Source organism: Haliotis asinina, chromosome 5 (genome assembly GCF_037392515.1).
Source record: "Haliotis asinina isolate JCU_RB_2024 chromosome 5, JCU_Hal_asi_v2, whole genome shotgun sequence".
NCBI classification, from domain to species: Eukaryota; Metazoa; Mollusca; class Gastropoda; order Lepetellida; family Haliotidae; genus Haliotis; species Haliotis asinina.
This window is the reverse complement of record NC_090284.1, coordinates 51,843,833-51,869,938: the sequence shown is the minus strand read 5'-3', so window position 1 is coordinate 51,869,938 and position 26,106 is coordinate 51,843,833. Positions and strand designations below refer to the sequence as shown.

The 26,106-nt window shown below is 38.6% G+C and overlaps 2 protein-coding genes across 23 annotated transcripts in view; one reads left to right on the top strand and one right to left on the bottom strand.

The window, feature by feature from the left end:
• Window positions 1-3,096, top strand: part of LOC137284751 (V-type proton ATPase 116 kDa subunit a1-like) — a 44,857-nt gene extending 41,761 nt beyond the window's left edge. For all 19 annotated transcript variants that reach the window (XM_067816703.1, XM_067816707.1, XM_067816702.1 and 16 more), the window contains 2 exons: window positions 1,199-1,373; window positions 2,068-3,096. In XM_067816703.1, the coding sequence (XP_067672804.1) occupies window positions 1,199-1,373; window positions 2,068-2,170 (278 nt within the window). In that variant the 3' untranslated portion in view covers window positions 2,171-3,096. The remainder of the gene's footprint in view (window positions 1-1,198; window positions 1,374-2,067) is intronic.
• A 650-nt stretch (window positions 3,097-3,746) lies between these two features.
• Window positions 3,747-25,957, bottom strand: LOC137284746 (COP9 signalosome complex subunit 1-like). Of its 4 annotated transcripts, none has more exons than XM_067816683.1 (14): window positions 25,625-25,957; window positions 22,440-22,535; window positions 21,037-21,221; window positions 18,759-18,920; window positions 17,944-18,079; window positions 17,449-17,526; window positions 17,012-17,146; window positions 16,751-16,845; window positions 10,346-10,451; window positions 9,073-9,153; window positions 8,554-8,691; window positions 8,072-8,158; window positions 7,805-7,852; window positions 3,747-5,962 (listed from the first exon to the last, which is right to left on the bottom strand). In XM_067816683.1, exons 1-14 carry the CDS (start codon window positions 25,643-25,645, stop codon window positions 5,957-5,959), a joined length of 1,374 nt encoding a protein of 457 aa, XP_067672784.1. In that variant the 5' UTR covers window positions 25,646-25,957; the 3' UTR covers window positions 3,747-5,956. The 4 variants fall into 4 exon arrangements, with proteins under 4 accessions (XP_067672784.1, XP_067672783.1, XP_067672780.1 ...); XM_067816682.1 differs by having other exon boundaries at window positions 25,884-25,951; XM_067816679.1 differs by having other exon boundaries at window positions 3,747-5,929; window positions 25,884-25,951.
• Between the last annotated feature and the right edge of the window lie 149 nt (window positions 25,958-26,106).

Below are 26,106 nucleotides of genomic sequence, written 5' to 3'. Positions count from 1 at the left end.
GAGTTTAGGTTTACGCCGCACTCAGCAATATTCCAGCCATATGGTGGCAAGCTAATATAACTAAAAGCGGGCCTGAACACTCAATCCCGTTAGTCGCCTTTTATGGCAAGCATGGGTTGCTGAAGGCCTATTCTACCCCGGGACCTTCACGGGTTCTGAAGTCAGAAGTTTTCATAAATGAATGTAGAGAAATGAATAGATTATTGACTGGCAGAAATATGTGAAGTGTGTTAAGTTTGAAAACAAATCATATCAGGAAGGTAACTTATTTAGGTTTGTTGTCACCCAAGTATGTATGACCACAGGCAAACTGTAGCGTAAATGGGGTTGCACAGCATGGAGAATATGATAAGTCTTCTTACAGGCAAGTGAAGCGAAGGTTGGCAACGTACGTCCCTCGCATTGGATTGAAAAATATTTTTCATGTCAAAATAAAATATTGCCATCATCAAAGGTACACTCCCATTTCCTCACTTGGTTGTGCTCTCGCATTTCCTACCCCATGTTTAGTAATTACTCACGTGAAATATGTTTTATTCAACATTTTAAGCGCCACTCGTATTGAGATCGTTCTTCGTCTCCATTACCCCTTCCAGCTTCTAGTTGAATGGAGTAACGGAACAAGAATAAGCAGAAATTAAAAAGAAATACCATATTTCTTTATTTTATCGTGAACCTGTTGGAGTTTATTTGTCTTGTCTGTCCTTGTTATTGGTAGAATTTTCGTATCATTTATTGTACATAAAAACAGTTCTGGCGTAATGGGTGAATGGTGCAGGGGAGGTAACTGTAAATATTCCACATGGAATAATACCCTCCTGTTCCTTTGTTGACTCAGAACCTGGAAGGGGGAATGGAGGCGAAGAACGGTCTGATCTATGAGTTGTGCTTAAAATGTTGAAAAAAAAACATTTCTCATGAGTAATTGTTCAAAACATGGGGCTGCAAATGTGAGAGCACAACTCAGTGAAGAAATGGGTGTGTACTTTTGATGGTGGCAATGTTTTATTTTGACATGAAAAATATTTTTAGAAGTGGGGGAAGTACGTTGTCAACCTTTACTCGCTTCGCTTGCATGTAAGAAGACTGTTCATTTTCTCTATGCTGTGCAACCTATTTGTGCTACAGTTTCCCTGTGGTATGACATTGTCCTCATTTGCCAATATGTTACTACTCCAACACCTGGTGTCTTTCACAGAGCTGTCCGAGGTGCTGTGGCAGATGGTGTTCAGCCTGGGGTTGGGCATGGACATTCCATGGTTCGGTTCAGTCATCATATTCGTCTTGTGGATGTTCTGGGCCAATCTGACCATTGCCGTGCTTTTGGTTATGGAGGGTCTCTCTGCTTTCCTGCACACGCTCCGTCTCCACTGGTAGGTTGTGTCGATCTGTCAACACTGTACAGCATGTACTGCTAACTTCCTCTTAGGGCTGCGACAGGGAACCCAGATACTCAAGACGTGTGGGTAATGAGTTGGACCTGGGTTCCTGCCTCAGTACCCAAACCTGTTATGATCATGTGACTAACAGATTGTAATATGTTAATCTTTCATGATTAAGTTGTTGTGTAGTTTTTGAAGATTAACACGTAATTTAGTCACTTCTTTTGAATATAATACATGGTTATATTACTGCAAGACTTGAAATTTTAGCCTCCGAGCTGAAAAATATATTCCCATTTCTTGCAAATCTGATGTCAAGAATTAACAAAACGGGTATCCGGGTAGGGTACGGTAGACAATCCAGTGATCAACAGCATGAGCATGGATTTGCACAATTGGGCACTGATGACGTGCCAACAAAGTCAGCAAGTCTGGCCACCCAATCCTATTAGTGGCCTCTTGCGACAAGCATAGTTGCCTTTTATGGCAAGCATAGTCATCTATTCTACCCCAGACTTTCAAGGATGTAACCGAAGTGACAAATGCAGCTGGCTTAAGTTTTGGAGTTCTGACAAATAGAGTTAAGAGTTATACAGATGATTGTGATACTGTTCAACATGACCCAGATAATTTTGTCTTGCATCTACAACTACCACCTGAAAACCACTTTCTCTTTTGTCAACAGGGTGGAGTTTCAGAGCAAGTTCTACGTCGGTGATGGCTACAGCTTTAACCCGTTCAGCTTCAAGTTTGTCCTTGACATTGAGTCCTTGGAAGACATCAAATAAGGCTTCCATTGGCCCATCAGGACCAACAGTCCTGTTCCAGTCTTCCAGTTACACTTTTCTCCGATACTGCTACATCACTAGTAGTTAGATACCATTTTCAGTTTGCATTCCGATTCCCTAAGATTACTGTTTAATTTGAAAGCTGATTAAAGACATACTTCCTAGACTTTAGGGAAGTAGTTCTGCTGAAAACAGTATAATATGGTTCTCATCCTGCTATTTAAGTCATTTAGCAAAAGTGATTTTTTATTTTTTAATATGGGTATTGTTCACGTGTTTATTAATTTAAACAGTCTTCCTGAATGACTGAAGTGGAAATAATGGATATCGTTATTTGACATATAATCTTGCAATATTTATTACTGCAATTCTTTGTTATCAGTGCTAGAGGGGCGGTGGGGTAGCCTAGTGGTTAAAGCATTTGCTCGTCACACTTTAGACCCGGGTTCGATTCCCCACATGGGTACAATAATTTTCTGGTGTTCCCCGCCATGATAATGCTGGAATATTGCTAAAAGTGGCGTAAAATTAAACTCACTATCAGTGCTAGAAGACTTTATTTACTCTTGCTAATGCGAGAATAGAGAGACCTGCTCCCCATGCTTTCAAATTTGAGTATTGCTATTTTGCTTCAAATAATTAATATTTCAAGGTTACTTTTTTTTTAAACAAAGAATTGCTAGAAGTTTGCTACATCATCAGTATATTCATCACATAGTGACAAAGGCAATGCTGTGTACCGGTACATCAGTTTACAACCTTTTTGTATTGTTATACATGGAAATATATTATGTTACCACTAGTTACCATACCCAAAAATGTAAAATGTTTACTCTTGTTGAAAGAAAATCTGTTTCTTGGAAATACTGACACCTGCTCTATTACATGTTTACGAATGAACTGAATAAACTGTCCTCCAATCACAATGGGTCATGTGATTATAAAGCTCCATTAGGCCACCAGTGCTTGTTTGATTACATTACTTGGGACATCCTAACTCATTAATTTGTTGTTTAATACTGCCAACAGCAGTTTTCTAGTACAGCAGTATGCAAATGGTCAAGCCTGCACCAGCCAACCCTTAGAATGAAGCATCATCCCATGGCTTCAGGATACCAAACCCCATCAATTCCTGACCCAAGTTGCCTCCTCACCAACAAAAATTACTACACTGACTCATTTTTTTCCCTTGAATCAAGATTTCTTATGCCTTGTGAAATCTGAGTGGAATAGGACAAAAGCTTGTTTTGTTGGTTATCAGTTCAACACCTCTCGCTCAGTCTTCTGCAGATGTTTGTCCACAATAACAAGAAAGATATTGAGTCACACGAGCTATACAAGTTCTCACATTTGTTTCGATCTCTATGTGAAGGCAGCCACTAAAGGTTACTGAGCTTATTAATTTTATCAATATTAAGTTGCTTCAACAATGTCTCCACCTGTTCATAAAAACAGTCTGGCCAGGAAGATCAGAGTTTTTGGCTATGATGAACCACATAAGTTTCTCTCACTCACTCACCAAATGAATCCCCCCTCCTCTTCTGCAGAAGAAGAGCAATAACAACAAACACGCAACTGTGCATCCACTGTGTATTGCCCACAGCTACATTTCATATCAAAACATCTTCAAATTAACATTTTCATCATGTACATCAAGATCACTCTTTATTTAAATATTTTAATACAATGAAATTTCTAGTGAAAAACCTGTAGGCAAGTAGTATTATTCACATTAACGCAAGAGTGATAAAATATTTCAGTAAAAGGCCTATTACCATACAAGAGCCACAGTAGTATTGTCAATTCAGGAACTGGAAGAAAATTTACAAATGCAACAAATATGGCAACAGTTAAACATTACACAGAGTAGTATGAGTATTGATAGCCATTCCTAACAATTCACTGTTGCCTTACTTTGATACAACTTGCATTAAAACCTGAAAGTTCAATCATAGTAGTAACTGGACATGATACCAAGAAAGCCTGTGACTCTTGACTCTCAAAACAGTAAACAAGAACCACTTAAATACCATTGTGCTCCGGAGTTCGAAGCACTGTTACCATGGTTACCGTATTAAAAATAACACACTGATTAAGTACAAGTATTTATGTATACTGGTAAAGAATAACAATGCTTCACACCCCTTGACCATTCTGTGCCAGGCACAACTGCTCAAATTCATAAGAAATCCATTAAAATACACATCCATAAGGTGACAACAGGCTTCCCATTCCTTGTTTAGAGTCACATTGACAATCTGGTGAGCTATATTTGTATATGTCGTGTTACTATATTATTTCATACAAAGCAGAGTGTAGACAATACCGCTTGAAGATAAACTCATGCACAGAACAATATTGCTGAAAAATATTGTCAACTCACGGCATATACACAAACTGTTACATCTAGATGGTAGCTTCACTGTTGTTCGACTTGAGAATATGACAGACTTTGTCCATTCTGTGCCTCTCTACAAATACCTGTTGTCTAGATACAACCACATATTCAAAATTTCAGCTGGTGAATTTGACAAGATCTGACTAAGTTAATTTAGCAAATATTTTAATTCAATGATATGTCAAAGTTAGATATCCTGAAGGTAAACTAATGATATTTCACATTTATCTGAATATAATCTTAAATCTACAGTGTAATCAACATTTTTACACATTTTAAAGAGCATCTAACACAAAAGGAACTTGTCCAAAATGTCAATCAATTATGAAAATATTTTTCACGATTAGCTTTTAAAAATATGTCAGAGTTAATTTATCAATAAGCAGATAATACAATATTCTGGCTAACACTCTGTCAAATCTAAGAGATTCTGACACAAAGGAATGTTCACCCTAAAACAGGATATGCAAATATCTCTTGAATACTTTGAACAGATTAAGAGCCAAAGACACATAATGAAAACATTTTGAGGAGATATTTGGCATTACTGGTAAATCAAAATGAATGAACTGGAATTTATGTAAACCATATCCCATGCTATTTTTAAATGATCTGTCAGTTATTTGTCAAAATATCACACATTTGTCCCTTGTAGGATACATGGCACAGCAAGGGGAGATAACTGGGTATGGCATGACAGTAACAACTGGCAAAACATAACAATTAAGCCAACAATAGCATTCTCAAAAACCTCGTTGCTTTATCAGATTCCATATCAGAAACATGGGTACGTACAGTTCTCTGAAAATAACACCATAAGATATCTATTGCAGATGTAAGTCGAACAAATTCAAAGTCTTGGGTAGTGAAACTGAAGAAGTCTCTAAATGTCAGTAGCACTAGATCAAACGTTCTTAAAGACTTGAGCACTTTTGACATCATTCCGTATCATCAGCTTTGCATATATATTTTTAAGGTTTGTAAGTAATCCACAACAAAATGCTGTGTATATTTCTGTGATTCTGTACCACTCCCACAGAATGTGTCTACGACTGAGTCTGGTAGAGGCTCAGAACACAGTGTTTCACTGGGTATCACAGTTTATGACCAAGCAGAGCTGCGTTATGGTACGCCGCTGTGCACGCAAGAGATGCAGCATGCAGCAAATGCTGCTGCTACTGCTGCTGGTGATGATGACAGCTCGTGGTGGATCAAATCTGCACATGTCCAGCTGAATGCTGAGACAAAACAGAACGATACAAGTTCTTCAAAGTTTAAATCCTGCCTCAGTTCCTTGCTGATGACGCATTGCCTGGTGCGATGGACATCTCACCTCCTGTACCCCCATCCCGAGGTGGACTCTGAACAATAGAAGGGAGGAATCATTTTCATCCCTTAAAATAAGTCAGCAGAATTAATTTGAGCACATTCAAACAATGTCAACATATTAGAAAACAGAACAAATATCAGAAAATGTATAAGCATAAACACACTAGAGGTTAAATGATTTATTCTTAATGTCATGAACAGATTGCTACTGACATTGCCAAATAGGCAAATGTCAATAGATGTTTAAATAAGAGAGAAAGTTATGAAATTAACCAACAAGACATGAGGAATTACGGAAAATCCGCCACTACAGAATCAGTGTTTTCATCCTCAGCCTTTACAAGGAGACTTAAACATTCATTACATGGAGCAGATAACATAATTCTCAGTTCCAGTATGTTATTTATAATATTCTCATGAACATTCAAACAGAGAAACTGAAAAAAACATATCAACCAAACTGAGAAACTTCACTGAAATTCAGATGACGAAATCACTTTGTTACATCATAAACAATGGATGATGTCATACATTTTCTTCACAATGATGCACTGTTATGTCATATGGCTTCAATTGACTAATCAGCATTGAAAATCACTAGACAACCCATATACAGTGAGTGAGTAAGTGAGTTTAGTTTTACGCCGCACTCAGCAGTATTACAGCTATATGGTGGCTGTCTGTAAATAATCGAGTCTGGACCAGCCAATCCAGTGATCAACAACATGAGCATCCACCTGCACAATTGGCAACCGATGACATGTGTCAACCAAGTAGACGAGCCTGACCACCTGATCCCGTCACCTCGTATGACAAGCATAGTCGCCTTTTATGGCAAGCATGGGTTGCTGAAGGCCTATTCTACCCCGGGACCTTTATGGGTCATACAGCCCACACACAAATTTAAGAAGTTGTTACATACTGAATCTATCCTTGGGTAATAATATTTCAGGATGGGAGTGTGTGAGTATGGTCAAACATGACTTTCACCATTATTGCTACTGTGTCCTTCCACAAGAACAGCACTAATGTTTCTGTTGTTAAGCTATCAATGGAAGAAACTGCTAACTGATACACAATATGGATACTGGCCTCTTTGAGGCCCATAATGTTTTACTGTTGGAAAAACTTCTGAAATGTCCGGCATGTTGGAACACATGCACATTTGTGCTTTTCACATCGCGGACATATTTCACTGATCATATTTATATAACATATATATTTTTTAATATCCCACAAATTTCTGATCACACTTTAGCAGAGACTCACGGCAGTCATAACAATATGGTTGGCTTGTAGAAAAGCACCTAGGAACTTATCTGCTCCTTTCCTCTTAGGTTCTGGATGGCACTGTACAAAACAATCTAATGCTAGGACTGTCGGAAAGTCATGTTCAGGTATAGATGATTGAGTGAGTTTAGTTTCATGCCACACTCAGCAATATTCCTGCTATCTGGCAGCTGTCTATAAATAATCGAGTCTGGACGAGACAATCCAGGTCAACTAAGTCAGAAAGCCTCACGATCCAATCCTGTTAAGTCACCCCTTACAGCAAGCATGGGTTCCTGAAGACCAATCCCACCCATGGGTTCAGGTATGGGAGTCACAAACACCTTAGTGTTAGTGTTGCTTTGTACACCAACAGTAAAGCACACATGACCAAGATAGTGTACAATACTTACTGACAAAAAAATTGTCATATAGCTGTAGAGGCTTTTCATTATGCAATTGGACGACACAAAAAGAATCGAAATATACTAGACATTTATTTCAAGGCATGTACATCAGTTGCTTTAATTTTCAATGGCGAAGAATGATTGACATAACAGAATTTTACAGGACTGATGCAGTCTGTTTCATAAGACCCAACCAACAAGAGAAACTCAACAACAGGGAATCTGTCTCACCTTGACATGAATCTGATTTTTTAACACTGCAGATCGAAGTATCAAGGCCTGAAAAGAATAATAAGAAAATACTGATATTGCAATTTTCATCTGTATGTTTTTACCTCTTTCATCATCAAGTAAAACAAAAAGCTTGGCTATAAATGAGTGTTTCAGTGGGTTTAGTTTTTGGCCACATTAGCAATATTCCAGCAAATATCAGAGCAGGGTCACACCAGAAAATATTGCATTAAATGAACAGACAAAATATAAGTTAACCTGACTGACCTTTGTCCGTCTTTGGTACTCTTTCCCCATTGTTATCGCCTTCTGGAAGGTTGTGGCCCGTTGGTCTACATCTTGGGCATACAAGATCTGGAAGGCCAAGTACAGCATTGACACAGATGTACTCAAGTTCACCATTTAATGATGGTCTCTTTGATAGCTGGGAAATGAAAATAGTGTTGAACTTGACTTATATTCAAAGAGGACTGTACCTTGACACTGACAGAATATAGTAATCAGAATGCAAAAAATCATGGCTAAACCAGTTTCAATATTTTGTTTTCATAATAGTAATGGTATATTCCATTACTGTGAACGAAACACACAAATAAAGTAACGAAAACACACTGCTATCAATAATGCAGAGAAAACTGAAGTGACTCAGATACACTGTTTCACACAGTAATCACCTTGCTTCAATAGCCCCACCACATTTCACTGAACATGGACCCAAGACAGACCATCTTGTGGTCTAACAAAGGTACCTTATTGTGAGAATCTATGCGAGCATTGATCTGCCCGTCTAAAATCAGCTGCATCAGCTCATCCTCCAAGGCAGGGACGGTCGTATTGAAAGCTTCAGCCATTTTCTTCATGTCCGCAGACAGGTAAGGACTGAAGTACTATAAGTAAGGAAACAATGCTCTCTATCAATTATAGATTAAACCTTCGGGTTACTACAACTTCCCTTCTTAAACTAGTTTAGATATTAGCACTGTGGCTAGTAAACGCATCTTGAGAGATTGTATTTCTGCAATTACTTCAGTAACTGACATACTCAACAGCGATTAGCATTACCAACTATCAATCAGTTTTATTGACAGAAGTAGACTGAGAGAGAAACAACACCATCCATCACAGTGGCACCAAGCAATACACCTGATCTTTCATAACAAACATGCTTCTTTGTACATGGAACTTTGGTATACATGCAAGTTATTTAGCCACCTGGCGACCCTTCCTCCCAGAAAATCCTAGGATGGTAAATAAAAGTAGTAACCTACTTGGCAAAGAGCTCTGTTCCTTATTTGCGTGTACAGTGTTGTCACATGTTGGGCCAGGTACATGTCTAACAATAAGTTATCCTGCAAAGAGACAAACAGATCAAAACATTTGAAATATCTGAACATACTGAAGAATATTTTTCACACCTACTTGACAATTTTTTACTAATCAAGCTGAATGATAAAGACATTTCATATCAAATCTGTTTATCAACATTTAAACTGAACAATTTTGATGTAAACACATCTAAGCAGTCCCTCCTTGATTCCGCGGCAAATTTTTAAGAATTCCGCGACAAATTTAAGCAAATTCTGCACCCCACTTTTCAATATTCTACAAAACATTCTGCGGTTAAAAGATTTAGAAAAAACAACAAAAACATTATGCAGATCTTCATATTTTAATTCTTAAACACAGATATGTCAACAGTTCACCTCACATCTTTAGTGACAAAGCACCCACACCTTTTTCTGTGTTTGAGAATTAAACTCTTGCTGAAAGTTATTTCTCTCCTCTCAAGTGTAACTTCTGGTTTCATGCGGACAATTTTATACCTAAAAGAAATCTGAAATAATTTCAATTTTCAAAATGATCAATTTTGAGAATGTAATTGCAGTGTCAAATTCATCTAATATTATTTGAAAAATGCCTTAAACTTGCTTTATTAATGAAGCATCTTTAATCATGACTATTTTGAAAATGTTGTCACAATAAATATGTCAGTCCTTTGGAAAATGTTGTCACAATAAACATGTCAGTCCTTTTTATTTTGACATTAGCTCTCCTTTTCGTTTCGGCTGACAGTCAGTTTTCACTCAGTTTTTAAAATGAGTAAATTCCGCTACAGAAAAGTGGCAAATTCTGCAAATGTGTTTTCCGCGGACCAGATGTTTTCTGCATGGTAAGGTAAATTCCGTAATTTTTCTTGCAACCGCGGAATCGTGGAATCCAGGATGGACTGTCTTAGAATCAATTAGTAAGGTTTTATGCTCCTTTTAGCAATATTTCATCAATATTACTTCAGGGGAGACCAGAAGTGGATTTCACACATTGTACCCATGCGGGGAATCAAACTGAGGTCTTCAGTGTGACGAGCAGATGCTTGAACCATTAGGCAACCGTACAGCCCCAAACACCTGCAAACATTCCCAAGGAATATACAGGAATGTTATGTAGTCTAACAATTTCAACAAAAAAAAACTAACGTGATATGAGCTCAAATTCAAACAAACCCTCAGGTAGAAGGCTGCTTAATCAAAGGGTTCTACTAACCTTGATTTCATCCAGTAACTTTAAACAGGAGGCATATTTGGATTCATAAAATTTGTGTATAATATCCCGCAGCTGTGGCTCCAGCTCCAAGAACTGTTTGAAAGAACTGGAAGAAAACATTTCTCCACATTTCAGTCCACCACATCATTAATTTCAAATGCAGGTCAAAACAAATATCACAATATATATGGTACTAGAAAAGGATGATGTCAGTTCGCATCAGATGTTCTTGGGCAATGTGTATGTCATATCATAATGTTCATCCCCACTCTAGTATTTTGGAAAAAATAAATATAAAACTATTGTGTTAAGTAGACACAGCTTAAATTGACATTCTTGGGGTGCAATCAAGGCATGCAATCAAGGCATGAAAATTGGAAACACATGATTTACCAATTCAGTTGTGTTTCTTGTTGAACTAGACATGGGTTTATATGCAGACAACCACAATGAACCACCTTGGTGAATGTTAGGATAGCAAGCTTTCTATCTCGACTTTTGAAGTCTGTTTTCAAAGAATAAGTCAAATATGCACATAATGATAAGAGGTTAGTTAAAAATGTACTGCAATCATTGAAAGTGTTATGTTCATAACCTTACCAGGAATAATATATTCTAAGTATCAGTTCTCAAAAAGTGAAACATAATAAACATGCCCAACGGGTGAAAGTTAAATATTATGAACTATGTATCCATCCTGTGACAACTAAGGTTTATGTCAAGGCATAAATAATTGTGATCTGAATGCAGGACAGGTGTGGTTACTTTATCAGTTCACACACAAATTCACTGACATAAGCCAGAAGAGAACATAGTCATTAATATCCTCTGTGTTCTGTTCCTATTTGGACAACTATCCATTCTTCCTACAAATAGTGAAACATAATCTGTTAAATGAGAAAATCTGTTCCCACTGGGGTTACCGTGCACTAAGTCAAGAAAGGCACAAGACCTATAACTCAGTATAAAATCTCATCTATCCAAAGCCGTTTCTGAGAAAATTTGTTTCCATTGTTTCTTTAACTTGAGTTTATGTCAAGAAATGCATGACGAGGACCATGACTCTGAAACTGATTGTAACACACGCTATTTTTTCAATCTCCATCAAGGCATTTGTGTCCTGAAAACACATACCAAACTTGGTGTGCTATCAACAACATTTTTTGAGAAAATCTTTCCCTGACATCTTGGAAGATCAGAAGGATGGACTGACTGAGCTCAAACCAACATCCCCTCACAGTCCCACTTAGTGATAGGGGATAATGTAATTTTCTGAATAAAATTGATATTTCATACTTATCCTGACTTAATTGCTTATCTCCTCTTCCTGGCAAAGGTAGTGGAACACCTGAAATCCCTTGAAGTTCCCTTCTAAATGATGCAGATGTAAAATTCACGCTCATCCATGTATTACCTCTCTTTCTATGCCCATGGTCAGCTGATGGGCCATGATACTTCACTCTCTCCTATAATCGCCCGACACGAGAATACGAGAATTCAGCGTGCCTGTGAGGGGCAGCTGGGAGGGCTTTCGCCATGAGTCAGGATAAGTATAAAATATCAATTTTATTCAGAAAATTACATATTTTTCCTTATCCTGACTCATGCTTAATTGCTTACAGAAACAGACGGAAACGGTGGTGGGTCAGACCACACTGGATTCTACTGTCTGTTCCAAATTATGTCCAATAATTTCCCCCTAATGGGAACTTGTAACGGCGATAATTCAGTCCTATTCTTTTCATATTCATTGTAGATTTTGGTTGGAATCACATCCAGTCGAACTTGTCTTCCATAGAAGGCTTTGTTGACTGGCACGTGATGACACCAAAAGTAGCTAACATCCTGCTAGTTTCTTATGCAACTAAAAGTCAAGATATAGCAATCGAGACTAGTAGCGACCTTTCTTCATGTTCAAATATCTTCATAATGAATACTAGGTCCTAATCACTCATGCTAGTCTGTTCAAGACGTGCGGATAGACTTTCCACCAAAATGCTCGGCAGAGCATCTGGTTTCCACAAGTCATGAGATAAATCGGGTGAGTTATGTCAGCATCGTCGGGGAACTGCTAGTTGCTGAGCAACGACAAGTGGCCCAAACTGATGAATCCCAGTGACATCCTCCATGGCTATGTCTCGGAGGTAATGGTTGGCAAAGACTGTGCTTGACTTCCAAAAACAGCCTTCTATAATAGTAGATAGTGAGTAATTTCCATGTGGCAGTAGTGTAAAGCATACATGAGGACGAAATCCAGACGGTTGGCCGTGCATTTGCTTTGTGTGGGGGTGAATGAGAAGATTCTTCCACTCTGGTAATTGTAGTGTTGGTTGTCCTAGCTCTTCCATAAGTGTTGTAAACCAATCTCTTGTTGGCCAGTAGGGCACGACCAAAATCAGTTGTAACCTCTTTGTCTGATTTTCTCGATGACTTTTGGTAACAGTACTGGAGGGGGAAACGCATACGCATTTAGTCCTTCCCATGGAATGCTGAGAGTGTCCGTTACCCATCTGGTACTGGCAACACAAAGGTTGTTGTCTGTTTGTTGAATCTTGTTGCGAATTGGCCTATTTGCGGTGATCCAAAACCTTGACTGATTAGTTCAAATGCTTCCCGATGCAGCATCCATTCTGTTGGAGATGGATGAAGAGGACGAGATAGGGCATCCGCCATGACGTTGCAGGTTCCTGGTATGTGACATGCTTTTACATGAAGATTCAGATCGTCGACAAAGTTGAACAGTTGAAACGATTGGTGTAGTAGAGATAGTGATCTAGTTGATCCTTGTTTGTTTATGTAAAAAGCTACTGATGAGTTGTCTGTGTGGATCATCAATAACTTGTCTTTCAATGCTGTCGACCAGTGGTGGATGGCATGAATTACCACTTTCATTTCCAGCTGGTTGATGTGAAGAGCCTCTTCCTCCTTGTTCCAGATTCCTGCTGCTACCTTGTTTCTCAGATGAGCTCCCCATCCTTGTAGAGATGCATCTATGTAAAGGTGGTTGTTGAATACCGGCTCTAACATATAGGTTCCTGAGCAGACATTCGATCGGCGAGTCCACCATATCAGAAAAGGCTTCAGGCCTTGTGGGAGCGGAATCTGATGAGATGAAGATTCAAGAATTGTTGTAAGGGACGCAAAAGCAGTCTTCCTCATCTGGTCATATCTTGCGCCGACATGAGGAGACCTAGTAGAGACTGCCATTGTCGAAGTGTTAACAGAGAGAGTAGAGCTTGCATTATCATATCTTGAATCTTGATCCACCGGTCCTCTGGAACTACAATCTGATTCAATGTAGTGATGAAACGACCCCGAGGAATTTGATATCTTGTTGAGGTTCCAGTTACAACTTTACGCAATTTACTAACCAACCCAGTTGCGTTAGTAGCCTGATTGTGAAGTCTAATTGTAGTCTAAGTTGACTTTTCTGTTGATGTGCTTGCATGCCGTCTTCCAGATAAAAAAGCGCTGTGTAGCCTCCTGAGGAGTAGATAATTGACGAAGGGTTTGGTTACCCCTGTAAATAGCCATGGGGCTGAAGATATTCCAAACGGTAGGACTGTCCAATGGTAATGCTGGACGTTGAAAAGGAAGCACAGATATTTCCGGGATTCTCGATGTATCAGGATATGCAGCTATGCATCTTGTAGTTCTATGCTGGCTCGATAGTCTGCTGGTCGGATGAGGAGTCTCAGTTGAGGAAGATGTAACATCTTGAAATGTTCTGGCTTCCGTAGCAACTCTTTGTTGAATTCCTTCATGTTGTAAATGAGTCGGAATTTCTCAATGGAATTCTTCTTCGGAACTAAGAAGACTGGGGAGTAAAAGACGGGCATTAGATTCTGTGCTGTGGCTGTATCACTTCTACTGCCCCCTTCTGCAACAGTGTTGATACAGCATCGGTCAACCTGTCTAGTTGATTATCTGTGTAGATGATCGGAGTTGTTAGTTTTGTGAGATGTCGTTGAGGATTCCCCAATTTTGCCAGTAGAGTTGAAGACGTCCACCCACTTGACATGGTTGTAAGGGAACGGCTGGAGGTGGAAGACTCCAGTCGTTCCGAACTTGATCTTCAGCGTTTATTCCCTCCACCGCCCCTAGACTATGTTCCTGATGTCTGAGAGCTTTTATTTCCTCCATTGGGGCGACGAAAGGAAGAAGATGATTTCTAACCTCAATTGTTGAATTTCTTGTCCCTCGCTCTTTGAACCCTGAAGAAATTGTAATTGCTAGTGTAACTCTGATTTGTCTGTTTAAGGACAGAAGTCAAAGTGTTGATGGATTTTATCATCGTAACTTCCCTTGAATCTTGAGTAACCGATCTTGCTACCTCTTCGATCCTTCCATCAAACACAGTAGGTGCAGACCATAGGACTTGATACAAAAGACTTCATGAAGTTCTCACTCCATGAGCCCCTGTCTCCGAAGTAGACTAATACCCGCAGTAGTAGAGGCTAGATGTTAGGACATAAACTATTGATTCTTCCTCTGTGTAATAAGTGCAGACAGGACCATCCTCTCTTCCTCATTAGCAGGATTGCTGAATTTTGTGTTGAGTGTCACGTTGATGGCTCTAGATCAAGCTAATCTGAAGAAAGTTTGCCTCGTAGTAGTGTCAAGTTGCGCAAGTCTCTTGTCTTCTACTTTGTAAAATCTGCTGCAAGCTGAGTTGATAACATTATAACCTTCATCTACACCAGGTGCTCTGATGAATGGCTCCATGTGATGAAAAGGGAAACAATGTGCGTTAACAAGCGGCACATGTTGCTGTCGAAACTTGGCTGCTGTTGACAGAGTCACAGGGATTGTAGATACAGGAGCTATCGGTGGGAACGTTAACGTGTCAATGTTATCATTCTTCATTTTATAAGATTTGAATTCACTGGAATCCTTAGATGGTGAAACAAGCCATCCATGATCCATGATGTGACTTATGAGTCTGAAAATAGGGCTTCCTCTGGTGACAAATCACAATGGTGTCTAACTTCGTTCTTCCTTGAGTAAGACGAATTCATAGATCGCCGACGATCAAGACTGTGTGAGTCTAAGTCCGAAGGGGAGGATGACTGCATACGGCGTCTTCTATGAATAGGGGAGACTGAAGGAGACCTTCTCTGTTGATGAGTCAATCAGCGAGTGCACTCACGTGAGCGTGTGACATCACTCTGAGTGTAACTACTTGTGCGAGTGCACTCACTCAGCGTGGGCATATCTCTCTCTGCACTGCGACCCGATGATCGGGAACTGGATCTTCTGGAGTCCGTACGTGCACCTCTTCTTCATCATCAGACATGAGTGCAGGTCTACATGAATGCTCTCGTTGATTCACAGTCGACATCTTCCATCATCTGCGTTGTGAATTGTTGCATGAAGGCGCCTGTGTCAAATGCATGCGGTGCATGCATTGACGACTGTGTTGTAGAGTTGTCTATGATGCCCGAGGTTGCAGTTGACATCTGTGAAGTATGTTGTAGATGGAAAGGGTTCTGAGGCATTAATGATGCCATCGGTGTTGATCTAGTTGTTGATGTCCGTTGACTGATGTCTTCACTCCTCATCATCAACGGAGACCTGTAAAAAAATTGACGTTCTTTTAAGGGGACAATCTCTTCCCCGAGTCATTTCTTCATCACAAAGGGATGATTCTGCGATGATCTTACGGACAAAGAATTCGACTTCGATGACTTTGATTTCCTGGGCTGTGATGGCCCTGGCAAAACAGACGGTCTCTTCTAAGTCTTGGGAGGGGACTCGTCTGACCCTGGACACAACCTCTGAGATATGGCTGGCACATCACTGGAATGAATCTCAGCATCAATAATTAAACTGTTACCCGATTTTATTTCACCAGATTTAGACATGGCTAATGTGAGCCGTCGTTGAGACTAAGTCTCAGTTGATGAAATAAGAAAAAGGCACAATAATCACAAATTTGTATAATAAATAATATATATATAAGCCAAAAACCGCATACAACACAAATTTAGTTAGAAAAACCAAAAGAATGAAAGACTTATCACCGTATACAGGACCCCGGGGGCCTCCTGTCGCCCTCGTCTGGTGATAGGGAGAGAGTGAAGTACCAATCATGGCCCATCAGCTGACCATGGGCATAGATAGAGAAGAAATACATGGATGAGTGTGAATTTTACCTCCGCTTCTGTTAGAAGGGAACTTCAAGGGATTTCAGGTGTTCCACTACTCTTTGCCAAGAAGAGGAGAAAAGCTATTAAGTAGAGTCAGGATAAGGAAAAATATAAATTCATGGAAAAAATGTTCATTTCAAACACAAGTTGATATATCAAGAATTCATGGGAGTTTGAATGCTAATATACAGCAGTTGTGGATTTACAACACAATACAATACAAGTGAAAGCTTCTTATTAACAAATGGCTACATACCTGCTAGAAAGGACGTTTCTCTGTAACTCTTGCCTGTCAAATGAAGCTAGGGCACATAGGGCACCATACGTTGCTACATTGCCAGCGGACAAAAGCTGAAACAAAACACCATATTCATCTGAATTTATGGGACTTCATAACCTAATAAAAACACCACATAACCTTCATTACAAATGGTTTATTTAGTTTATTATCAAGATTCAAGCACAAACAATGTATTCACAAGTGGTGTCCTCTTTGTTAAAAAACATAGCTACTTACCTCTGGAAAATCACAGTGATCAAAGCTAGCTTGAAGAAAGTATTTGGCTGCAGATTTGTATTTTTTAGTAGCGAGATCTGCCAATCCTGCTGCACATCTCAACTTTGTCTGGATGAACTGCCCATCTTTTACATGCTGAAAACAGATGTTATAATCATGGTAACACATTTCTCAATGTCATATCAGCACAAGGAAGCACCTTGAAAATCATCATTGTCACCTGAACTGTCTGACGTGGGAAAGACAAATTCAGTAATATACCTGTTTTCCTCAAGATAATATTTTCCAACAACAAACATTATCACAACAAGTAAGCCTACCCTCATCACTGATCATTTCTAACCCATTTTATGAATGAGATGCAGAAATCTCCAAGGCAATGAGCATGAATCAAATAAGTTATTTTGAAGAAGGCAGAATAATTCAGCATTATTTACCTCTGTGGCTTCAGGTGTTGCTTCAGCTTTGTTCACGTAACTCTGCACGTGAGACCAGTTCTGAAGGTACACACTAACCTACAAGCAGAATAGAAAGAGCACAATCACCTAACAGACCTGACATCAAAATAGTATATTTTTAACAAATTCACTTGTCAACAAGTTCTTATCATAAAACATAACAAAAAAAATCATGACATCTGTGTACTATTCCTGATGTTTCAAAATGATCACTCAGCATTTTATCAGAACTTGAATAGCTAAGCCCTCTATGTTTATCAACTAAGGCAAACATCAGGACAATAATTATTTACTACTCAATATTTCAAACATGTCTAATTATCATGGCATCAAACTTTCATTTTTTCTAACATATATGAGATTCCAGTTTTATAGACATTTATTGACTTAAGACATTTGAACAGTGAAATATTTGGGAACTGTCATAAACATTTTTGCACGATAACAAAAAATAACTGCTTCTGAAAATATTACCTTTATAACATTTAAACACATGTTTACAACATGTTTTGGATTTGTACAGTAGTCTCTTGCCCTTGAATAGCATTTCAATGCATTGCTTAAGTCTCCACAGTCTAGATAGTGATCTCCCAGGTCATCGTGACCCCGCCTGAAACAAACGCAAAATGCTGACTATGCTAAATACCAAGCTCTTCTATACTGTAAATATGCACAACAATAAAAAAGAAAACAAAATTGCAAATTTGTAACTTCTTTGGTTAGGGAGACATGAACACAAGACATTGGAGTTGGTTGTTCATTTTCGTAAAACGGAAATGAAATGAAACTTAAGATCAATACATAGCACTTAACTCAAACATGATATCTCTTCATGTGATTTGGATTTGGTCTGGCAGCTGTTTAACGACTCACTCAACAATATTCCAGTTACATGGCAGTGGTCTGTAAATAACCGAGTCTGGACCAGACAATCAACCATGAACAGTATGAACATCAATCTATGCAATTGGGATACGACGTGTCAATTAAGAAAGTGAGCCTCATCATCCAATTCTGTTAAGTCGCCTCGTACAACGAGCATGGGTTATTGAAATAGGTTTGGAAGAATGACATCTGAAGACCCAGGAACTCACATGGATGGCAACATATTTCTATGAACAGGCTTCATATCAAGGAAAATGTACACAATGGAGTGTTTTAGTTGCAACTGGGAATATTTGAGCATTATCCAGCAATAGGCTCCACAGATTATACTCGCTTTGGAACTGAACCTGCACTGATCCATGAATTCAGCAAGCAGCTCTATCAAAATCAAATATCACACATACCGTATACTTTCTTTGATGGAATTACTTTTGTAGTTCTTCAAGTCAGTGTCGAGTTTCTCAAGCTTGAGGGCAGCCTTCTTGGCTGTGGTTTCAATCCACTGAGTGTCCAGTGCAGGCACATTGTGCACAGCCCCTGCTACTGCATCAGGTAGAGTGGAGGACCTGCAACACCACAAAACACCTTGACATCCCTCCCACTTCACTTTCACAAAACGATACCTTATACACACAGATATATACCTCTTTTTCTCTATTGCTGTTAAAACTACATATGTGTTTGAAAATATGCATGAAAGTAAAAAGGTCTTCAGTGCTTGATATTCACCCAAATTCAAGAACAAGACCACAGGGCCAGCAACTTTTCTAAACCATTGGTCCTTACAGATTCTTACTGGGCCTGGTAAGGGACTCTTAAGGTCAAATTCAAATTTGTCCTTGCTTTTTAGATTTTTTTCTTAACAATTACAAAGAACAAAAACTCCCTCATCATAAAGATTTTTTTTCAATCAGAATCACAACCATAATTTTCAGAAAACATCAGCTAGTCTGTCGGGATACAACTTATCAAAGTCGCACCAGTCCTGTCAAAATTATACTAGACCAAGGCCAGTGGGATAGCATGAATGCCGAGCCCTCTGTCTTTGTGATATGCATAATGTTAAAAATCTAAGGTGTCTGTACATTCCCTTTATTCAAATACCACAGAACATAGCAATGTCAAGAATTTGATTAATACTGCATCACTGACTGTCCATTCCAGTAATCAAATAAAGCATGAAAAGTCAAGAGGACTTACTCTGCTGTAAAGGTTAAAGGGGTTGACACATCAAACTTCAACTATAAATGCATATCTGAAGGGACACATCAAACTTCAACTATAAATGCATATCTGAAGGACCCTGCGACTCCATTCACTTCAAGTTCAAACATCCCTAACATTTCACTTTTCATGTCCTTGACGAAAGGTTAAAGATCACGCAAACGCATACGTAATGAATAGGTTCGAAAAGTTTGAAACTGTATGCCTGCCCGGAATATGAGGTCATGAGCAGTAATCTAATTCTGGTTGTGTACACAAACAAGCAAATAACCAACTTGTTACATGAAAAATTTGTTGATTGTGGTAAGCAGCCTCTGTCAGAGAAAGTGAGTGAGTGAGCTAAATTTTACATTGCACTCAGCAATATTCCATCTATATGGCGGCGGTCTGTGAATAATTGAGTCTGGACCAGACAATCCAGTGACCAACAACATGAGCATCAATCTGCGCAATTGGGAACCGAAGACATGTGTCAACCAAGTCAGCGAGTCTGACCACCCGATCCCGTTAGTCGCCTCTTACGTCAAGCATAGTCGCCTTTTATGGCAAGCATGGGTTGCTGAAGGCCTATTCTACCCCTGGACCTTCACGGGTTTCACAGAGAAAGCTCTATGTCTGGTTTATTGATACCTATATGTCTGCCTGCCTGTCTGCTAAATATGCAGTACACAGCTTCAATCATTGACCACATGCAGTTTGAACTTAACTCCTGTCAGGCTATACGCCATAACCAAAATAAACTGATTTATGACTCATGCGCCCGAGTCCTGTCTGTGCCATATTATGTAATTAGGTAGGTGTGATACTTGTACACATGACATGTTTTTATGTCTGTGGGTTACAAACAAACTACATCCATTTTTCGCAAAGGACTGGATCTTATGCAAATTCAAAGAACATTTATTTACAAAACCCAACACCTCTATATACATGATATACATTCTTTATGGATAACAACTTCTTCTAATGTATATCATTTTGTTTGACAATGGTATATGAATCCATACTGAAATGATGCATCAAGTACAACAAAAGAAGGTGTTACACATTAAAAATCTTACTTTCTTGTGACTCACCATACTTCTAACTTGCCATACATCAAACATATCATCTTTTTGTACACACAATGAGCCCTGAGCGTATCAGCAAATGAACCAGCCAATCAGAAGCTGTCATTACATTTCAAAGTGCACACTCGCCCGCTATGACTGGGTTTGGTCTCCCGAGGCCTTCATTTCGAGGGAAGTAAGCCAAAGTACAAAATATTGGACTTTGAAATCGCGATTATACGCTTATAATTTTGTTTATTTGTTTTTCACAAGCAACAGTGTATATTATATGTCATGAATAAGTGATAATTGTGTAGTAATGTTTGATTTTTTGGTTACACATGACTTTTAAGAACTAAACAATGCAAAGTCTGTTACAGAGTTTATGTAGAAATCAACAAATACTTACGTGGACACAGCTTCTTGCAGCTTCCTATGTACAACTTGATACAAATTTGTATTGTATGTTGTCATCACATAGGTAAGAGCCATGCGCAGAGCTTCCACTTTAAGTGATGGACAGTGGTCTGATATGAACATCAGCCTGTTGAGTTTGGCCAGCCCAGAGTACTGAGATGCATACTGTTCTAAATCCTGAAAAAGATATGTTGGATACATGGAATTAAGCAACATATTCTAAAGCTGTATATCTGGTGTCAGTATACGTCTGAATATTTCTCCTAGATGCTGTTGTTCAAAACCCAGCATGAAATACTCTGTGGTATCAGGGTAATCATAAATAACACTGAGATTGACATTCCCGCCAGCTCATGAAATTTTGGATTGTATACAAAGTGAACAATGATAAATGACTAACAACTTTTGAAAAGTTTGTCAAGACTGATGTTAACCTTAGCAGCCACCCACACTTTCGTCATCTTAGCAGAAACATCAATCTGTACTACTGCCTCATCCATTAAAATTCCAGCAGTATGATATGGCCTATAAATAATAGATGTGATAAACCAGTAATCAACATAATCAGCAACAATCCACATCATCAAGTATGTTGTCATGCAATCAATGATAGTGAGTAGTGTTCCGATAAATTGAAATAATCGAAGATTAGTCACAGTGACCAAACAACCAAGCAATCGATCGCATTTTCAAAATCTCATAATCAAATATAAATGATTTTGGAACCTCTGTTTTTAGTGTTTGAATGAGTGAGTGAGCATAATTTTACGCCACACTCAGCAATATTTAAGCGATATGGCGGCGGTCTGTAAATAATCAAGTCAGGACCAGACAATCCAGTGATCAACAAAATGAGCATCGATCTGCACAACTGAGAACCGATGACATGTGTCAACCAAGTCAGCTAGTCTGACCACCTGATCCCGTTAGTCACCTCTTACGATAAGCATAGTCACCTTTTATGGCAAGTTTCTACCCCGGGACCTTCACAGGTCCTTAGTGTTTGAAACACTCGAGGGTGGAACATATTTTCAAAGGTGTCAGGACCTGAAAATGTCTATTTCTTAGAAAACTCACTTCACTAAGTGAAAAGTCATGACAGGTTATGTTCATGATATATTAGTCATCACTTTACAGTAGTAATTTGCATGATGTTATGCATATCTGCAAGAACAGATTGGATAGGAAAATCTGAAAAATGATGCTAACCAATTTTTTAGATGATCGTTAACTGGTAATGAAGCAATCGCCAATTGTGATATTTCAACCAATTCCAAACAATAGTCACTGACGTTCTAACCAAGAATCTCAAGCAGTACAAAAATCTGTAAACCACAAAATAAAAACGTGCGTCATTATGTTCTTATGTGTCTTATCTTGCTTTCCGTCACTCACCACAGAGGGGTTGTCCACAGTGTAATGCTGTTCTTCCTCAACATTATCATTCTCCTCTGGTGCAGCATCCACCTGCATGGGCTCCACTGCAGGCTGCTATAAACACACAACACATCAGCACACAGCTATCACAGATGCCCTTAACATAGTCATGATAACAATATGATAAAATCTATCACATTGTTTCTCCTTTTTCACAACAACTGAACACTCAAGTTCAACCAAAACATTCTGAAGCATCAGAACTTTACCTGAATATATTTACTGATTATAGTGATTCGATAATAGCCTACCACATCCAATCCTCTTGTACTGTGAAAACACAGTAACAAATCATCACAACTAACCAAGCTGACTGACCCTATACTAATAAATTTACACTTATACTGTAATATGTGAACCTGGAAGAAACAATTATTATAATGACTATACTGTTCATAAACCTGTTAACAGATACATAATCCCAATAATTTAATCAAGTTGTTCACAGATGCACATCAAGATGCACGTATCTTATATTCATAATCATGTAAGTTATGTTATTAGCATTAATTGTCAGTAATCATAATTGACATGACAGATGTTTACTGTTTACCTTTCCATGCTATCATTAAAAGATCAACATGATCAAATACAAGAACACATTTCCTAGACAGACTACACAGCAGGGATAAAGTCAGCAAAGTAAACATAGTAGCAGGACATATGCAACAGAAGAGTTAACAAAGCAAAACATACAACTTTTTTCCTATTCGAAAATTTATTCTACGACTTTCACCTCATTGATGGAGTGTCAAATTTACTCTCTTATCATTCATTTTGGATTTCAAAGCCGTCTTGGTCAAGGCTTGGCAGTTTAAACAGGTCAGGCTAGAATGCTATAAGTCTATGAACCCAGTCTTCACATGACAGTGCACTGTCCAGCTGACACAAAAAGGGTAACTGCATGGATGTGGCCATCCTCAATAATCTCAAGGGTATACATTCCAATAAATCTGAACCATATCCTGCATCTACGGCTCAATTTTATTACTTCCCTTGACTGGCTCTTCGTCCAATCAGGTGTCTGTGCTTGGAAGTTGAGCATACCAATCACTCTTCACTTTCAGTTTGCAAATTATCTAACCATTAAAACTTGGCGACACATATGATGGAGAGGTAGTCTGAAAGAGGTCGGAACATATATTTTTTCATATTCTCAGACCTGTCAATTTGTCAGTATGATCACCCCAAAATTTGAGTAGCACTACAAACCTTTGCGACTGCGACTGCGACTGCGACTGCAACTGCGACCACAGTATTTCTTGACACTGGCAACTTAGGTTGCAACAGTGGCTTAGATGATTGGCTACTGTGAGAAATGTGAAGCCAGCAAAGGAGAGGTAATAAAATTATTGGGTTGAGCCATGGATGCATCCTAGGTATAGTGGAGATTTATTGTATTAAACATACACATGGAGATTATCGAGGATATTATGAGACTAAAATATGAGTCTTCGAAGAAAATGGTCAAGTCATGGTGTTCAAAGGACTATGATACAGACTACTTTGATTGTGTTCAGCTGGAAGTCAGCAGGAAAGAGTGAGGGTCCTTGGCAGATCCCTTATACTTTAAGTTAAAATTAAGTACTGATACATGCAATGACATGCAGACAACCCTTAAAAACAGTACTCTCAAAGAATCACTGTATGCCATGAAGACCAATGACTCGTATACTTTTAAGTTCTTAAAACTATACAGTTATGAAAAGACACTGTGCACCTACTGGCATTCCAGGCAATAAATTAACAAAAGATAATGCATATTTAGAACAACATAATTAGTTCAGGTTTGAAGGTGATACCAAGCATTAAACAGTGGCATCTTTATTATTATAGGCAGGAAATACGACACTTCATTGGTAATAATAAATGAAGCATGGAGTTTCACTTTTAAAAAAAATATATTGAAAACCCATCATTTGTAAAGCATACAGATCATCCCAAACATATAACATGTTGTACTGGGTATGCAGAATGTCTACACAGGAAGTTGATACAAATTGACCCAACATGCGCAGTGATACTTTCAAATTGTCCAAAAGCTAGCAGTCTTATGGGTTGGATTTTTCCTAAGCTATACCAATATTATTGAACACAAGTACAGTTTCAACATAAGTGATAACTACTTTCACTATCAATTCTACAGAAAGATCATCCCTTTTCAAAAATGTATATCTTCATTTCCTTCTATTCAAAAAACGATACAAAAGTTCAGATACAAATTAGATTCTTGTTTGACATTATTGGTACATCATCTGTATTAAAGAAATATATCTTTCCATGTAGCCTGTAGGCACTGTTGAATTACTATTCAAATTCCAGTTACTACATCCTGGGAAGGACGTAGGAACATGCAAATACATCATAAATACAAACAAAGCTTCCAAAAGGGTTAAGAATGTTGTAGAGACTATTAGCAACTGCTAAGTTAGACATGTTTATATCCGATTTTGGATTGAAGTAATATTTCCAACAGGAAGATATACATAGAAGATGTTTGTGAGTGTCTGAAAATGTGCCTCTAGTATTGTGGTTACTTTCCTCCGCTTAAAATGCACATCTTCAATCATAAATACTAAGATTAATAACATCAAATTTGGCTTAATATTAATTACCCTTTTTCAATCGAGCAATTGTTGTTTCAAAAGGCACATGGCAATATATCCATATGGACCAAACAACCCAGTGACTGACATCATGAGCATCAAACAATACAATTGGGATTTTATGACATATCAATCTTGTCAGCTGGTTCCTTTAATTACACCTAAATTCACACTTCCAAATCATAAGCATGGGTGGCAGATGACTAGTAATAACCAGGATCTTCACAGGTCTAACCCAAACCTCTAACAGTAATGCCAGTAAAAGTATTTAAGGTCCATGGTTCCTTTCAATTTGAACATAATGTCAGAACTGAATATCATATATCAGGTGCTATCGATAAAATAGTGAATATGATCAGAAGCGTGAAATAAATGTTGATAACTTGACAACACGAGCAAGCTTGACAGGCAGACTGCGCTCTCAGGAAAGTGAAACTCAACTTTTGACAGCAGACGTAACACACGAAAACATGGCCACTCGCTCAAAATAAAGTCTGCAGACAATATAGAGCACATGTGATATATCAGTAAACGTACTTTCATACAAATGGTAAACATGTTGAGATAATGACAACGCTGTGTATGATTAATCAGGAAATGAAAATCCCTTCTTCAGGAGGCAGTCGCCACAGACTACTGTTCCAACATGCTTTCCGCCATGACGAACACCGCTCTCGAATTGGTATCGTCAGAGGTTCAGATCGTCAAGTACATCAACTAAGTGGTAGAGGAGGTTTCTCTGAATTATGTTTTCAAAATTCCACAACAAAAGCTAAGCTAAATATTGTGTTTTAACCTGAAAAATTCCCTGCTGAAGCGGCAGAGGCATCCCTGATTCAACTTCCTCCGATAACCGGAAATCAATAATGCGCATGAACCCTCACGTGACTGCTTTTTTATTCTCCGTACAGGGTAGTTGAGAAGCAATGTTTGAAGCCCCTTGTCATTTAATACCTGGACAAACTACTTCTATGATATGTGGTCGTATGAAAAATGAACTACACACCATCTCAACACAT